At 39.6% G+C, this 17752-nt stretch overlaps 1 protein-coding gene across 3 annotated transcripts in view; it reads left to right on the forward strand.

Moving 5' to 3' along the window:
• Nucleotides 1–17752, forward strand: part of DYNC1I1 (dynein cytoplasmic 1 intermediate chain 1) — a 314065-nt gene that overhangs the window by 242932 nt on the left and 53381 nt on the right. For all 3 annotated transcript variants that reach the window (XM_060632523.3, XM_060632522.3, XM_060632525.3), the window contains 4 exons: nucleotides 510–656; nucleotides 4831–4944; nucleotides 7426–7559; nucleotides 11022–11166. In XM_060632523.3, coding sequence (XP_060488506.1) covers nucleotides 510–656; nucleotides 4831–4944; nucleotides 7426–7559; nucleotides 11022–11166 — 540 coding nt within the window. The remainder of the gene's footprint in view (nucleotides 1–509; nucleotides 657–4830; nucleotides 4945–7425; nucleotides 7560–11021; nucleotides 11167–17752) is intronic.

Genomic DNA, 17752 nt, shown 5'->3' on the forward strand with positions numbered 1-17752 from the left:
TGAGGTCAGTATACTTCCTAGAAGTCTACATTAAGCCAAAAACAAAAATCCCAAAAAAGCACCACGTCTCAAAGTCCTTGAGGCTTTGCCAACACTGTATATAGTATAATTTCATGTAGCCATGCCCTCAGAGTAAAGAATTACTTTGTAAAGATTTTAGTGGAGAATTAATATTTGTTCTGATGCAATTTTATTGATAAATGGGAAGTGTCCACAAACCAAGCTTTACATACCACAAAACAAAGATGCACATAAGATAGGTTTTATGCCTATTTGAGGACATGGCCAGGACATCAAATTTCAAGTTTCAAGGGGTAACCATTGACCAACCTTCTCAAGAAAAAAGTCTGCATTTAGGTACAAAATGGTCTACTAATTTTGCATTTAACAACCGCTTTTTGTTTTCCAGGATGTGTTGAGTTGATGTGATGAACTGTTTTCTCTTCAGGAAGAAACAAGCCTTCTCCAACCATTTCACAGTACACATTTCTCCCCCTTTCTCCTCCCAGTCCTCTGTGATGTCAGTGTGCTTCGCTCGTTTCCATCCCAACTTGGTGGTTGGTGGGACTTACTCGGGCCAGATTGTCCTGTGGGATAATCGCAGTCATCGAAGGACACCGGTGCAGAGGACACCCTTGTCAGCTGCTGCACACACTGTAAGTCACTTTTGTCACTTCCCTGTCAGCCACCCAAGCCCTGTAAGGGGATGACTGATGGAAGTACGGATGCAGTCAGTAACTCCAAGCCGGAATGTATGTACTTTATAGTGACCGTAACCTGACTGACCAATAAAGCAGCGTGAAAAGTAGGCGAAGGAAGCACTGAATTTGGAAAAAAAATCTCTTAATGGTCTGCAAGTTTCCGCACATCTAAAGGATCTCTTTGGATCCAAAGACCATCAGTGAGGTGAGGATGGATTAAAACTGAAAAAGACACAGGGAGAAACTTTGGAAGAGGCATCAGTGAAATTGCTGTAAAGTAACCCTTCACGTTAACAGTATAACATGGAAACTCGTATTTTCAAATGGGCCCTGAGGAGTAAGCATTTCATGTCGAGGGATGGTATACGGGACTTTTGCCAACAACCCTTTTCCATTTGTGATTTGAGGGAGTGCTATGACTTTAAATTCTGGAATGCATGGTTGTAAGTTTCAACGGTAAAGTCTACAGTGACAATATAATCCCTCGGGTTAAAAGTCAACATCTCAAAACCATTACCTACAATTTAGCAGAAGAGGTTCAGTATAGTGTTCATAAGACAACTACTCTGTCATTTCCTTTAAGAGAATGACAGGTGTGTTTAGCAGTTGTTAGGAGGAATGAGAAGACAGGCATGTCTCCATCAATCCTTGCTACCTTGACATTCAGAGTAACTGATGTTCTTTCTCTGAAATGCCCAAATTATGCCCAAAAATACAGCTCTACTATTGTTTCAATTTCCTTAATGTGGTCGCCTCATTTGTTTCATCAGCTGGCCTCAAAACCATTCTAGCTTTAAAAAAGGACTGGAGCTGCTTTACCTAAGACCATGGAGAGGAAAATTCTTCCATTCTTGTAAGATTGACAATGGGAAGTGACAAATACCAAGTCAGCCCTAATTCTGATTGACTTGGGCCTGAGACACATGCAGGTGAAACTAGTTCTTGGGAATCTTGGAAAATTGCTCTTGCCTACCCCACTTCTCCAAACTAATAACAGAAAATTGTGACCCAGGAGAAGACGGCTTGATGCAGGTGTTTGCTCAAGTAGCATGAATCCTCTTCCTGGCTGTATGTGCATATCTGGTGTGTTTATGAGCCTATCTTGTGAAATTGCAAATATTATAAATCCAAATGTTAGAGCAATAAGCTTTTAGGGAAAATCCAAATCCAGGAGCTCTTCCAAAGAGTTAAGCTTTCTTTTTCAAGTAACTTAGGATATGATCATCACAGCTAAAATACGATTATTATCGGGCACCTGGGTGGCTCAATCGGTTAAGCATCCAACTCTTGTTTTCAGCTCAGATCATGATCTCACTGTTCATGAGATGGAGCCTGGCATTGGGCTGTGCGCTGACAGCACGGAGCCTCCTTGAGATTCTCTCTCTCCCTGTTTCTCTAACCCTTCCCCACTTGTGAGAGCTCTCTCTCTCTCGCTCTCTCTCTCTTTCCCCCAAAACAAATAAGTAAACATTAAAAAAAATTTAAATACTATTATTATCAAACAGTAACATATTTCTGTTTGAAAAGAAAACTTTTTTTTTCTCTTTTGCTGCATTTTGTTGAATCCGTAGCTAAAAGGGCACAGTTAATTTTGTGACTGCCTTTCAACTTCCACTAATGCCTGGCTGATTGGTACCAGGATCAAAAGTGGTTAAGGAAAAAGAGGCCTGCCACAGATTACTAATTTCCTTTCACACCCACCACACATATGCATTTGGGACAACAGGAAATCCTAATTAAAGCAAAACCCTTCTGCCACACAGTAAGTTTATTCCTTAAATAAATAAAAACAATCTGGCATCTATACTGGAAAAATGAGCTGTAGCATTGAGTTTTTTTCTTTCCATTAAATAGAGTTGTGTGTGTGTGTGTGTGTGTGTGTGTGTATGTGTGTGTGTGTAGGCATGCCCACGTGTCTACTTCTGGTTTCTTTACATCTCTCTCTTTTCTTTTAAGCCAAGTTTTATTACTCATGAAAGCACAGGCCAGTAGTACTGATTAAAGCCAGGGAGGGGCTACCATGCACATTCTTACTCCAGGCAGTTGGCTCTATACATTCTTCTAGATGCTTTCCTTTCCCTTCTATACGCACCCTTAGGAGTCCCAGTCCACTAGGATTTTAGTGCTTTGCGTTGATGCTTGGTGGTTAACAAAGAAACCCCATTGGACTCTTGCTGAAAAACACTAGGTGGATTTCAGATTCATAACAGTGTTTGGACCTCCCCTTCCATTCTTCTGTCTGCTGTTTTTAGGTGAAAATTTGTTTCCTCCATTCTCCTAGTTGATTTGAATGCTGTGTGACTTGGGCCTTGAGTTTGAACGCTCACTGCTGCAGGTTTTGCACACACCAGAGGCTTGGGAAAAACCCTTGTCCACAGTCCCACAACCAGTCGGTCCTCTTGAAATTTAGAGACCTGATCAAGATACCGTTGAGTTTCAGATCCCTGACGTACTCACCACTGTCCACATCCACCAAGGCTGATTGAAAATTTCTGCAGGAATATGGTGTGAATAAGACCTAGGGGTTTATTTAGTTGGATGCCCATCAGCATGGGTAAAAGAGAGGATGACACAGTTGCCAAAAAAGCAAATGTAATCTTAGCATACAATACCACTGGTGTACTTTTTATCATATGAGAGGTGACAATTCAACACTCCCTAGATTTCTATATTTTCTTGGCCAGAATATAGGTCGACATTTGTGTTTCTTTCTCATAACTTCACTGTAAGAGGATCTCAGACAAAATATAACATATTCAAAAGAGAGTGACCAGGATGAGGAGGGAACTGAAAGCCTGAAAGCCAGGTACTCGAGAACCATTGGAGGAATTGGCGATGATTAGTCTGAGTTAGATAAGACTAGAAGGGAGGGGTGAGAAAACAACAGTCTATAAATATTGTTTGGACTTGATCTGTAGGATCCCAGAAGGCACTGAACTAAAGTATCTCCTTGAGCTTTCTTTATCCCCAGTGGTGGAAAGAAGAACTCCCCAGGAATCAGGGCAAAAAACTGGTTACCCTTGAGAAAGGTGTTTCAGAAGAGTTTGGATCCACCTCTTGGTGGAGACAAATGAGTAGCTGTCCTCGATGATTATTATGACTCCTTCTGACCAGGAGTTTATATGATAATAATAGTTTGGGAACCATCCTGTATATAATATCAACTTTCCAATATTAAAGATTGTTTCATTGTCATTGTGGCTAGGTATTATGGACAGTAACTCATCAAGAGTAAGACTTAGGCTGTCAGCTATTTGCACAGAGAGGCACCAACTAAGTTGTGGTTTGGCCCGTGATGGCTAAACTGCCTGAAATCTAACCCACATTACTGCTAGGTTCTGCTTATGCTAACCTTCCATTTAGTATTTAATGTGCAGCTGCAAATGATTTTAGCTTACCATTTAGGATTCTACAGAGTGGGGATTGCCTGCTAGAGTTATGACAGGAGGTAAGAGCATCTTGCTTATGATTCCCGGGATGTATAAGTGACTTTTATCAAGGCCCTGGCCAAATCGAAACCTCCGTAGTAGCCCAGATGATATTTTGAAAAATAAATCTATCATTATCCTAGATTTTGCAGTAACATAAAAGAACCTAATTTTATCACGAGGTGCACTGTGCCAGTAAGTCCCGCTACCAATATCTCCCCCTCAAATTAAAGAGGCTGATGAATATTAACCACTTTTTATAAAGAATGTTAACAAATGTTTGGCACGGTGACTAGAATGCATTAAACTCCAGATTTAGTAACACATATTCCTTCCAAAAGTCAATAGTTCCACTCTTTTGAAAGCTGTCTGTTTTCATCACTCATGGTGAGCTTAGAAGCCAAACTATGTGCTGCTTCTGCCCCATCAGTCATCATTGGCTGCAGCTTCCTTCGGCTCTGTTGGACCGCCTCTGACTGAGCAAGGTGAAGCTTGGTAAGTATTTCCACTACTACATGTTGATGCCAGAGCTTTTAGAAAGAAATCAGGTTCAAATCAAAAGTGGCAAATGACCTGAGGCTTGTATTATTGTAGGCTTATGTCAACCTTTAATCCTTGTTTTAGAGTAATGTGTTTGACACTTCAGCGTAAGCATTTCCTCCTGGATTGGCGTCTAATCCTCCATGTTTATGTTTTTGCAGCATCCCGTGTACTGTGTAAATGTTGTTGGGACCCAGAATGCTCATAACCTCATCACTGTCTCTACCGATGGTAAAATGTGTTCCTGGAGCCTGGACATGCTCTCAACTCCACAGGTGGGTTTGTTTTCCCCTACACATAAGAGCATCCTGGCTAAAAGAGATACTTGCCTAATGGAACATAGTTCCTAAAAGCCAAACCCTCACATCCTATGGGAGCTAAAACCAATGGATGCACTTGAAAGAGTGGGGCCTGCTTTCAGCAGTCTCCTCCCGAAGCCAAAACCCATTTCCTTTACCACAAATCATGTAATTATTGTAATACGTTAATCCTTAGGTCAGTTTCAAGTGAAAATGAAATAATCCATTTTAAAGCATAGTAATTATAGAAGTTGCCTGTGGTATGAATTGTACTTACCCTAAAGCATTGTTAAACAAATGCAAACGAAGTTGGAGCTCAACAGAGCAATCCCTTAAGGGCACTTGCCTTGAAGGAAAGGTATCCCCACAAAACAGAAACCCAAGCCCTTGCTTGCATCCTTAGCCTAGACGGATGCCTGTGTGTATGAAGAATTTGTCCAACCATCTGTTTTCTCCTCTGGAATGTTTGTTAGGATGGCTCCTGCCATTCCTTGCTCAACAAATGAGAAGTTGAAAATGAAAATGTTCCAAAATGTCCAAACCACTACTGATTACAGTAATGGAAACCAAACAAATAAGCACAAGGGTAAGAGACCACTGCAGGGAGCCATCGAAATGCAACTTGCAGAATATATCTATGTATTCAAGATGCATGCATACACACATACACACATGCATAGACACACTCTGTCCACATTTCTTTATGGGAAAAAACATAGTTCATTGTCCTCCAACTAAAAACACAGAGAAGAGTTTACTGTTAGAGACTTTGACAAAAATGTGAGGAAACATCAGGAAAATTATAAACATATCTAGGAGATAATTCGAAATTTTAACATTCCTATTCCCTTTCCTGGAATAATGACCCTAGAATGTCTGCCTCCCAATTTTCGAAGACATTGGAGTTTCAAGACACATAAGGAAATGTGGAAACCATAAGCAGCCTCCTATAAGTCTCCAAAAATACAGATGTGGAGAATATTAAGACTAAGTAAATTCTTTTTATAATTTGGGGTGGGGGGAGAGAGAGCTAATAGGCTCCTTACTGTTTAAGTTCATCTATTCTGACTAAGCATTACCATTATACAAGTTGGGAGTTGTGTGTGGGTATTTTATAGCTTTGTCTTAAAATTCTCAGCAATATGTTCTCTGCTTTTAAAAGCATGGAGATTACAAACAGATATAAGAGTGAACCCTCTAGTTAGGAATTTTTAATTGCCCATTTGGCTGATTAAATGTGTACTTGTTTAAGTTAAAACCAGTCGTACAGGGGATACAAGATGGTTCTTATTAATTTTAGCATGCCTGCAGACTCCTGTCCTGGTACAGAGATTGAAAGCTTCATGGTATATCCATGGATGGCAAGCAGACAGCATCCAGTCATCACCTTGGTCCCTCTGTGTTCCAAGTGGGTGACCGAGAGACCGTACCTTTCCTGCTGCTAATTTTAGCAATGGAGCAGACCACTGGATGGTTCCGTTTTCTGTATTGTCATAATGCCCCCTCCCTGATGCGCTCACTCTGTGTGTGGATCTCATGTACTGCGAGCATGTCACATGACCACACAATCTACCCAGACTGTTAGCACACGCAGCCAATTTCTGGACTCCTTGGCTAAGACGACCTGGCTTATTCATTTGCACAAAAAGACTAAACTCCTTAGCAACTATAATGGCATGATCCCCTAGAATGATTTTTTAAAATCACTTCAGGTACACAAAGTAGGCTGTTTTGATGTAAATAGCCAGAAACATTTAGGGATGTTGGTTACACTTAATTACTCTTCACTGTCATTAAACTTCATTCAGCAGAATGTCTCTTAAGATACATGGATTCCTGATTTTGAAAATAATCTTAGATAAAATAAAGGCTTTCCTTTGTTATTTTAAAGACTTATTTAAATACCGTCCTCTGTAGGCATATAGCCTATACACCCAACGGTTGCCCTTCATGAAATCATGTCCCCTTTGAAATCTGTTTTTTATGACTTGAGTGACAACTTTCTGGTTTTAGTCCATGGAGGACACACACTCCTGCTTTGACAATATGCTTAGTACATCTGATATTAATACACGTGTATTCTCACGAACAATTGATTTTGAAAATGTTTGTAAATACAAGGGTATTGTGTGTTTTATTAAAGCCTGGGGCTGACAAGTGTAACCATTACAGTATTATCTTTAGTTTCTGCACCATTAGTTTTGAAATTCTCACCTGTCATCTCTGCCTGACTTAAGAAGCAGCAGCACACGCTGATGAGATCCAGCCGGCCTGAAACCAGAGATACACAGAAGCATGAATGTCAGGGGCAGTAAAGCGTGGTTTCTGGCACAGCCAGGGTCTTTTGTAACGCTGTGTGAAAAACAAACAGACGACTTAGCCAAATGATTTTTCCATGCTGTCTTTGGCATGGCAAGGAGTTGACAGAAGGAATATAACCACGCCGTGTTTTGGTAGGAGAGCATGGAGCTGGTGTACAATAAGTCCAAGCCTGTGGCTGTTACCGGAATGGCTTTCCCGACGGGAGACGTCAATAACTTCGTGGTTGGCAGTGAGGAGGGTACGGTCTACACAGCCTGCCGTCATGGAAGGTGATTTTGTGTTTTCTTACTGATGACGTGTTTCTCATTTCCGAAAGTCTGTTATCGCATTCTGGATTATAACCACCTTGCGTTATGAGAAAGGCGATATCTGCAGGCATACAAAGCACACCTCAAGTTTTTATTACCTTATGGCATCCATCTGCTCTGATCATTAACCACAGTGAGCCTTGGATGGTTCACAGGCCTTGAGGAAAAAGGTCCAAGCTTCTTAGCATATCATGTAAGACCCTTGCAAGCCTCAGCCTTCAGGCACCAGCCACGCACACACCAGGGAAGACAGCCCCCAAATATTGCTTATCCCACACACCTCCATATGTCCCCACACTCCATTTCTTCCGTCAGGTCTGGCACTTCTCTCTTTTTGGCCTGATTAACTCCTTGGACTTCAAGAGCCAGAGCAGAGGTCCTTCCACACTGAAGCCTCTCCTGACTCTCTTAAGCAGACAAAACCACTTCCTCCTTTATGGCTTCACAGAATTTTCATTCCTTTCATTTGCTCATGTCCTCAAGGAATTCTTACTAAGAACCTTCCATGTGCCCAGCACGTTTACATCATGAGGATGCGGTAAGGAAAGAAACAGAAGTGGAGATCATATTCTGATTGAGGGTGAAAGACAATAAACTAATACACAAGGAAATATGTGGCTTAAGATGATAGTACTATAGAGAACATTTAAGTAGAATAAATGAGATGGGACCACGGGCTGTAAGATAGGTTTGCTATTTTGTATATTTTTATACCTGCTTCTACAATCCATTAATTGCATTTTATTTCAACTATTCATTCATTTGCCATTTTTCTCTTACTAAACTCTTTCCATTTCATCATTGATTTTCTGCCCGGGGCCTGACACATGGTATGTGAGGAGCTAAAAATCTATATGGAGCATAGAGAAATGACAGTCTCCAAATAATATAGAGAAATGCCTTGGGGCTCTTCCTCCCCTTCAGGGAGGCTGGAATGGTATGAGATGCAAGTCACCATGAAGTTTGTAAGTGATAAGAATTCGGCCTTGGTTGAGAGATCGGCAAATGCCCCTGGAAAACCATCAGGATGAAGTAGAATCCAATAATTAGAATTATTGTAAAATTGCATGCAAGGCTTAATGAGTGGCTTCACCATCTCTTGAAAGGTTCGCTGTGTTCGCCCTGGTACTTAATTTTCTTTCACTTTAGGAGTTCTAATTCAATTGATTTTTCATCTCTTCTACTCAGCCCAGGCTATTTAGATTTAATGAGAAATCAGAAATTGTTCCAAGTTTATGCTCCTGTGTTTTTGTGATTTGTAGAAGCGATAAGTGATGTGATTCTTCCATTCACACAATATGAGCTGTGACGCTCCTACTGTTCTACACATAGCAACAAGCAGTATTTCCCCTGCTCACATAATTTAAAGATGAGTAGGAAGATATGCCTCATGGTTCCATGCCCATAAAACTGACGAAAACCATGCATTAAGGTTTTACGAGAGCATAAAAAGATCTGATAAAATTGTTCATTCATGCAAACATTCGCAGCACACCTACTTTGAACAAAGCACATTGCTCGATGCTTCCAGGCACGCAGACATTATTTAAACCTGGTTTCTGCCTTCAAGAAAGTGATGATAGTGGGAAAGATAAATGCACAAATATCTGCCGTACAGGTAGAATGTCATACGTGGCATAAGAGAGGCACAGAGAGGGCTGTGGACCAACTATGGAGTCACAGGTCTATCTACACATTTATTAGAATCAACAGGCATATAGGTTCTGGTGGCGTAATTCAGGACCTTAATTATCTGAAGGCTACAGAACATGTTCATTGATAACCTTCAGGGTTTTTTTTTTTCTTTTTTAGTTTCTCTAATGTGAATACCGTTTTACATGATGAACATTTTTGCTCTGTGGCTATTGTCCTTTTTAAGCACAATCAGAATATGCACTATGGTTCCAAAGAAGGGTACCCAAGGTAAAAACCACAAATCTTTTTACAACGAGCTTGATTTTGCTTCTTACATTGGTCCATCCATCTGAAATATAAAATACAGATCTTAATAAAGTTGTAACATAGCAAGAATTTGGCTTAGTAATTTTAAATGGGTCACATAGGGCTACAGGGGAGTGGTGGGAGATTTCTATTTTTCAACTAACATAGAGAAGGTGAAAATCCACTTCCATAAATTAAATAAGGTCCTCATTTTGCACCCTATAAACTCTTTCAGGATGCTGTTAAGAGCAAGTGGAGTCTCACCAGGGGCCACTTCAAAGATCAGTTCCTCGTGTTCTTTAGAACAGTTTAAATGATCACGTGTGGAACTGCTGTTAGCAGTTTCACTGGGAATAATTTTTGAGTGCCTGTTACATGGAACATGCACTGTAGCATTTTCTCATGATTTCAGATTTTGCCGAGCACACTGACATTTATTGGTGCTCCAGAAACGCAAATGTTTTAATAACTTAATTCATTTCGCTCTTCTTGACATAATATTTAGATTCCACAATCCCTAAGTATTTGTCATATTTATAACCTCATGCACATGGATTTTTAAAATCCAGAATTTCTGGTATATTTTTTAAGTGGGTATGATTATGTGCAGACTACTGTGTGATAACAGGTCTGGAAATAATCCCAGCTTAGTTAAATAAGCGACATATGTCCTCGGATAACTTTCAAAATATGTATCACTACTTCTCAAGTGTGCTTCTTTTTTTTTTGGTGGGTGGGGAAGGAAGGCCTAAGTTTGTCTATTTTCCTTTATGGTTTCTTTCAACAAATATTTATTGAGCACATACTATACGCCAAACACTTGGCAACAAGAAAAACCAAGCACCAGCCCTTACAGAAGTTATATTTCATAGACTTGAAAACTTCTTTTAGCAAAACCATTATTTTCTAAGTATCACATTGAAGTTTTGCATATCATATTGTGGTGGGCAAGGGGTTCCACAAAATAGCACCTTTTCAGATAGTCAACTTTATTTAAGAAATTCCCTTGAAAAGATAAATGCAAGTATACAAGGATATGTGGAGTTTTGTAGCCAATGGGGTTCCCGAAGGAGTTAAAATGGAATGTGTGTCCAATGTCATCATAAGAGTCTTATCAAATAAATATGAAAGCTTCTGAGATAAAAAAGTATGTATGTTTTCCATTGATGTGCTATACCAACGATGATAGGATTTGAGAGACTTCTAAAAAAGGAATTTTAAATGACAAAATTTGATACTAAATTGTGAAGGTTAAAAAGATTATATTGCTCCATATTATTTTTTAATCATTAAAAGTAGTCAAGAATTTTACTTCTCTCAAGATAACTGTGAAAGTGGTTTCATTTTTGGTGGTTTATGGTTGTTCTTCTAAATTACAGAGAAGTAATCATGCAGAGACAAGTTTGGTTTTTTTTTTTTTTTTAACTAATCGCTGCTTTGCAGAGGTCACTGAAATTCTATTCATGTGTGGTCTTCGTGCAGCAAAGCAGGTATTGGTGAGGTCTTTGAAGGTCACCAAGGGCCAGTGACTGGAATTAACTGCCACATGGCTGTGGGCCCAATTGACTTTTCACACCTGTTTGTCACGTCATCATTTGACTGGACCGTCAAACTGTGGACCACAAAGGTAAGAATACCCTGATTTAAGATCTCAGGTAACACATAGGCAAAGAGGACAGTTTTATTGTTCACAGCCTGCTGGTGAGTGCAGTCTGCCTCAGAGCTAAAAGCTCAGTTTCTCCATCCATTTTATCTATTTTAAAATATGTAAGTAATACTTGAAAGCATTCTAAACGTGAAAAGTCCCAACAGTTCAAATAATAATAAAATGGAAGTCCTTCTTTGCTAACACTAATCCTGCCCACAACATCCCCTCCCACGCTACCATCTGAGCCCTCTCCCCAGAGGTGACCCTCTTGGAGCAGTCTAGTGTGGGTTCGGTAAGCACTGACTTACATGCATATGTACTTATGGAAATATGACTTGAGACTTGGTGTTTTGGTTTGGGGGTTTGGGTTTTTTGTTTGTTTGTTTGTTTGTTTTTTGAGCTCTTGGTGGCTTTTAAGCTGGCAAATGGCACTGTATTAGTTGTGTTTTCAAAGGCAATTCTGACCATGTTGGAGAGCCAAGAAAGGAACGACCATCTAAAAGAAAGGCGCAGTAGTCCAGGGAATAAATGAAAGCAGCATAAACCAGTAGTTTGGGGTGGAAGGAAACAGATGGATTCGAGAACTGTTTATAAGGTACAGGCAACAGAAATTGGTGACTGATCTGATACAAAGATGGTGAGAGAGGGAGTCATCAGGAAAAAACCCAAGTTATGGCTAGAGCAACTAGCAATCTGTGCTCATCTATCAAGGCATTCACTGCATGGAGACATTAGAGGAAGGGCGCGTCGGCAAAGAGCATTGTGCGGGTTAAATTTAAGGTGCCTGGGTGGCACGATTCACGATCTCCATCAGACGGTTTGATATGTGGGATGGAAGCAGAGGGAGACCTCTCGACTGCGGGTACGTACTTAGTAGCAGTCAGAATAGCAATCACAGAGCACCTGGGTGGCTCAATCAGTTAGGCGTCTGACCGGCTCAGTTCATGATTCCAGGGTTTGTGAGTTCAAGCCCTGCATTGGGACAGAGAGCCCACTTCCGATCCTCTGTCTCCCTCTCTCTCTGCCCCTCCTCTGCTTGTGCAGGTGTACTCTCTGTCTTTCAAAAATAAATAAACGTTAAAAAAAAAAAAAAAGAATAGCAATCATTATTATAGTCCAAGGAGTGTATTTTAAAAGAAATGTTAAGACTAACAGGGAGCTTGGGTGACTCAGTCAGTTAAGCATCTGACTCTTGACTTTGGCTCAGGTCATGATCTCATGGTTTGTGGGTTTGAGCCCTACATAGGGCATGGAGCATAGGGCTCCATGCTGACAGTGCAGAGCCTTCTTGGGATTATCTCTCTTTGCCTCTCCCTCCACTTGCATGCTCATGCTCTCTCTCTCTCTCTTTTACTCTCAAAATAAATCATTTAAATAAACTTAAAAAAAATAAATGTGAAGAGTAGATCCAGAAAAACAGGACTGTTTAGGAACTAGAAAAGAAGATTAAAAGAACACCAACCCTTGGGGCACCTGGGTTGCTCAGTCGGTTAAACATCTGACTTCACCTCAGGTCATGATCTTGCAGTTCATGAGTTCGAGCCCCGCACTGGGCTCTATGCTGACAGCTCAGAGCCTGGAACCTGCTTTGGAATCTGTGACTCCCTCTCTGTCTGCCCCTCCCCTGCTCATGCTCTGTCTCTCAAAAAATAAATGAACGTTAAAAAAGAAAAATTTTTAAAAGAGCACCAACCCAAGAAATAGGGGGAAAAATTACAACTTTGGGGTACGAATAGAGAAGAAGAGGACATAATTGGCCTCGACTATAGGAAAAACAACTCACCTATAAGAGAAATTCAATTAAAACCAAGTTGAGAAACTTTTCAGCTATCATACTGACAAAAATTCAAAAGCAATATAATCTGTGATAAGACAGAAAGAACCAGCCATTCTCATACATTGCTGGTGCAAATGGAAAATGGCACAACACTGGAGAGAAGAATTTGGTAATATATAAAAAATAATTCACCATGCATATTTGCTCATTGTTAGAGCAATTCCTGTTTCTAGGAATCTATGCCAAAGGTATACTAGCAAAAATAAGAAAAGACATCTGCAGAAGGAGATTCATTGAAAGGCTACTTTGAATAGCAAAAGACTGGAAAGGACCCAAGAGTCCATCAGTAGGGCTCAGGACAAATCAAAAGTAGTGAACATCCACGCAAGAGAGAACCATTCAAGGAGAGGAAGAAATGCAGAAGGTTTCTTCATACTAGTATGGAGTGGTGCCTAGGATGTATTTTTAAATGAGAAAAGTAAGGTGGAGAAAAGTATAAATAGTACATTGTCATTGTTTAATATTTATACATGTTTAAGATGTTGGAATGATAGACACATATACACAAAATTATTACTCACAGGGAGGCAGGAGGCTGAAAGAAACAAAGAGAATAGCTATACTTTTTTTTTTTTTAAATACTGTGTACTTTTGGTTTGGGAACGATGTAAATATTTTTCATAATTACAAAATGAAATAAATTTTAAAAGTGGTTCCTAAAAAATGTGAAGTAACAGGAAATGAATCACCCTTACTGTGGTTCAAATGGGAAGCAAACCCTTATAGTAAGTATGGAATGATTCAAAGTGACTTTAAAATCCTGTATTTTGACTCTACAGCCCGAAAAGGATATATTTTAAAGATAACAGGAACTCGATGAAAATTTTTAACTACTTTTCATACTCACATTGCTGGTGGTTGTATTGTTACTTTACTCTCATACCATTGTATTTGTATCATGAGATAAATGAAATGGCTGCATTTGTGTCATTGAAGAGTGATATCAGCTGGGTTGAAAGAAGATACAAATGCATGAATTGAGTAAAATCTCTGTAGTAATCCTGAATACAGGTTGTATGCGTCAGTAAAAACTTGTGGTGTATGTTACCTTTAAATCTAAAAAATACAGGGGCACCTGGGTGGCTCAGTCGGTTGAGCATCCGACTTCAGCTCAGGTCATGATCTCACAGTCTGTGGGTTCGAGCCCCGTGTCGGGCTCTGTGCTGACAGCTCAGAGCCTGGAGCCTGTTTCAGATTCTGTGTCTCCCTCTTTCTCTGACCCTCCTCTGTTCATGCTCTCTCTCTGTCTCAAAAATAAATAAATGTTAAAAAAAAAAAAAAAAACCTTTAAATCTAAAAAATACATATTCAAAGCTCTATTTACCAAAAAGGTCCAGAAACAATGAACAATTCAATAGCAATGAGACTCCTGGTGTCCAGATTGTGCTCTGTAAATACCAGTTTCACTAAAAGAAACCGGAGATTCTAAAAGAAATTACTGATTCTAGATCTGGAGCAGGAAATGTATAAAATGAAGCTGGAATATTTCATCATAATAGAAATCAAGGAAGCTACCAAACACTGCATGTTTCTTGTCAAAGGTCTTAGCAGCCAATTTGAATAGGCTTCTGCTGTCCAAAGAATATCAATAAGGTAATAGATTCATGAGTTCATAATAATACTGAAAAAAGGGGGAAAGAACCTCATTAGTCATATTTGGAGAATTTTAGGGAAACAAATTCAATATTTTGGAAATGAAAGAATCAATTATTTAAATTATTTATTCTGAAAGATTTAAACATTTATTCTGTCTTTTCTATATGATTTGTATGTCAGGGCTACTAAATAATTGATAAAGGGATGTTCTAGAAATATTCCAGCTAATAGAGGAAGATAAGATTTGCTTATCACCACTCTGGAACCTCTAATGATTTAGGTAATGATTATTGCTGATAACATTATAAAAATAGAAACAACTTTCACAGTTATGGAAGTATAGAATACTTCTTTTGAAGTAGATTTGTCCCCCAAATAAATTCAAATCCTATCAATCCACCAGATCTCTAAATTTAGAGGCAATTGGAGATAAATAAGCTAAATACTAAATAATACTACAGAGATGGAATCAGTCAAATTAAGGCTGTGGAGAAATCTATGGCACAGCTGATCTCCTTTCTGCAACATTTTCTTTGAAAACCTTTTTTTCAAAGAAAATAAAAGAAATGGAGGTGGAAACTATGTATCAAAACAAAATAGAACCAAACAATACTTGAGACATTTCAACCAATCTTAAAATACTAATCCTGCATAGATCTTGATCCAGACAAGCAACCCTTTGAAAAAAGTGGAAGGTTATCAGGAAAATGGGAAAATTGACTATAACATTTGATGATATTTATGGATTATTATTTTTAGATGTGATAATTATATTTTGATCATCTTAAGTGGTTTTACCTTTTAGAGATGCACACTGAAATCTTACAAGAGAAATCACATGATGTAAGAAATTTGCTTCAAAATAATCAGTTGGGAAGGGAGAGCATGTGGATATAGATGAATAAAATTGTGCTATATTGATAAGTATTGTAGCTGGATATTGATATTCTTCTATTTCTGAATGCATCTAAAATTTTCTATAGTAAAAAAAAAAAACTAAAAAAAAAATAAACAAAAGAGAAGGGAATGACCAACAGTAACAAATACTTCATGGAAGTATCGTCAAGACTAAAATGCATCCATTGTATTCGGCAGCCTCACTGTGCCCATGGCAAGTACAGTTCCACTGGCATGTTGAGGATGGTACATGAATAACAAGGAGTTAAGGAGTGAGTGAGAAGGAAGGAAGCATTGAAGAAAACTCGAGAAGTTTGGCTATGAGGAGAGGAAGATGGGAGGTAGAGAGAGAGTTTTCCTTTTTTCTATTTTTTTTTTTTTTTAAAGATCACAGAGACGCTTGAGGATGTTGCTGTTGTAGAATAGCCAGCAAAGAAAAAGAGTAGAAAACCTGCAAGTGTAAAACGGAGAAAGGGCCCTGAAGGTGTTGGGGTAAATGAGATGCATAGCATTGGCAACGGGTAATATTGATATTTGGGCAGTGGCATGCCTTCTGTTGTAACAAAGGAACAGGAAAGGAAGGGGATGAATACTCAAGTGGGTAGGTGTGGTGAACGAAAGCAGAGGGAACCCTCCTGGGTTTTCTCAGTGAAGCAGGATGTGAGGTAATCTGCTGAGTGGGAAGCTGAGGTGCTGAAGGGAGCAGGTTGCAGCTGGCCATGGGAGAGAAGAGGAAGAGCTGATTAAGGAAGCAAAGATGGACTCTGGGAGGTGTCATTCTAATTATAGTGGCATCGATCTTCAGGGCCGACTTCCTCCAAGAGAAATTAGCAGCAGAGATATGGATATGGATGAGGGGGACACTTAGTTAGATCCAGGGCCAAAGCTTTCCCAGAGTGCAATGGCGCGACAATAGAACATGAGATTGGAAATAAGGACAAGAGCATGTGTGATGTTAGAGGCTAAGGATTCTATGCTCTGGAGCTGAAGGGAAATGAAAACAGGAGAAAGTAAAAGAGCAAGGGGTTGGAAGCCCCTAGAAGATCAAAGAATAGGTATGAAGGAAGGAATTGAGTAAGAGAATTAGTAAAATAAGAGATTATTGTTAAAAAGTGGGATGTTTGGATTTAGTAATGAACGACTGAAATAATTCCAAGTGGTAAAAACAAAACAAAACAAAGCAATAGCTCCAGGGTGTGGTCATATTGTAACTGAAGTCAAGCAGACGTGAAGTTCATTGGAGCTGAGGGGGTCTGACTGGGATAGAAAAGTACATAGCGAGCCCCATGCTAAAGTCACCAGTGAATTAGGAAGAGAGATCAGAAAAGGTAAGGATGATACAGAGAATGGCCTGAGCTTAAAAGAAGCAGGACTTTTTATAGGACATCTACACCCTGGAGAGCAAATAAGAAGCTGACCCTCTCCCTCTTCTGAAATAGAATATCTAGTAATGAACACTTTCTCCTGGAGGACACAGCAGGGGCGGTGGTGAGCTTATGAGAGAAGTGGGGAGGGAGGTTCCCCTGAGACAGGAAGCAGAGGGAGCTTTCCATGAAAAGCCTGAAGATGGAGGCAAATGAGTTCATCATGGAATGGGAGACATGGAGAGCATGGTGGAAACATCTAGAAAGGGGGAGAGCACTGAGTGGTTGGTGCAGGTAAAACAAGTACTAACAGAGATTTCTAGACAATGCTATGAGAATTTAGCAAAAATAGGGAGGGGAGACACAAAAAAAGGAGCCTGGAATTCTGAACAGAATGCTAATTTTTGCAAATTCTAGTGAGGACAGCAAGCAAGAAGAAAGGATTAAAGTACATTGCATTGCCCACCCTCCACCTCCCCATCACACCAGATTTCATCATTAAACCACAGTCAGGGGAGGCTTCACATTGAAGCAGAAACTTTGTTGGAGCACTTTACCTGGCAAACAGAGGACAAGGCTGCATTCTAGCAGCTGAATCAACAAGAAGCCATTTTCATCTGAATGGTTAAAAGGTAGAGATCCACTCAGGAAATACATGCGATGAACTGGAAAGATAGGTCTATACTTGGTTGTGTAGATTTATTTTTATTTTATAAATTATGGCAAGTCATTTTAGGACCAAATTAATCAAAACTTAATTCTAGGGAGTTTTCTATGGAAGATGAATTTGCAGGGACTGGGGGTGGTGGAGCAAGACCACCATTTACTGAGGTCATACAGTATGCCAGGCATTGTGCTAAATATACTACAT

Source organism: Panthera onca, chromosome A2 (assembly GCF_046562875.1).
Source record: "Panthera onca isolate mPanOnc1 chromosome A2, mPanOnc1 haplotype 2, whole genome shotgun sequence".
Lineage (NCBI taxonomy): Eukaryota > Metazoa > Chordata > Mammalia > Carnivora > Felidae > Panthera > Panthera onca.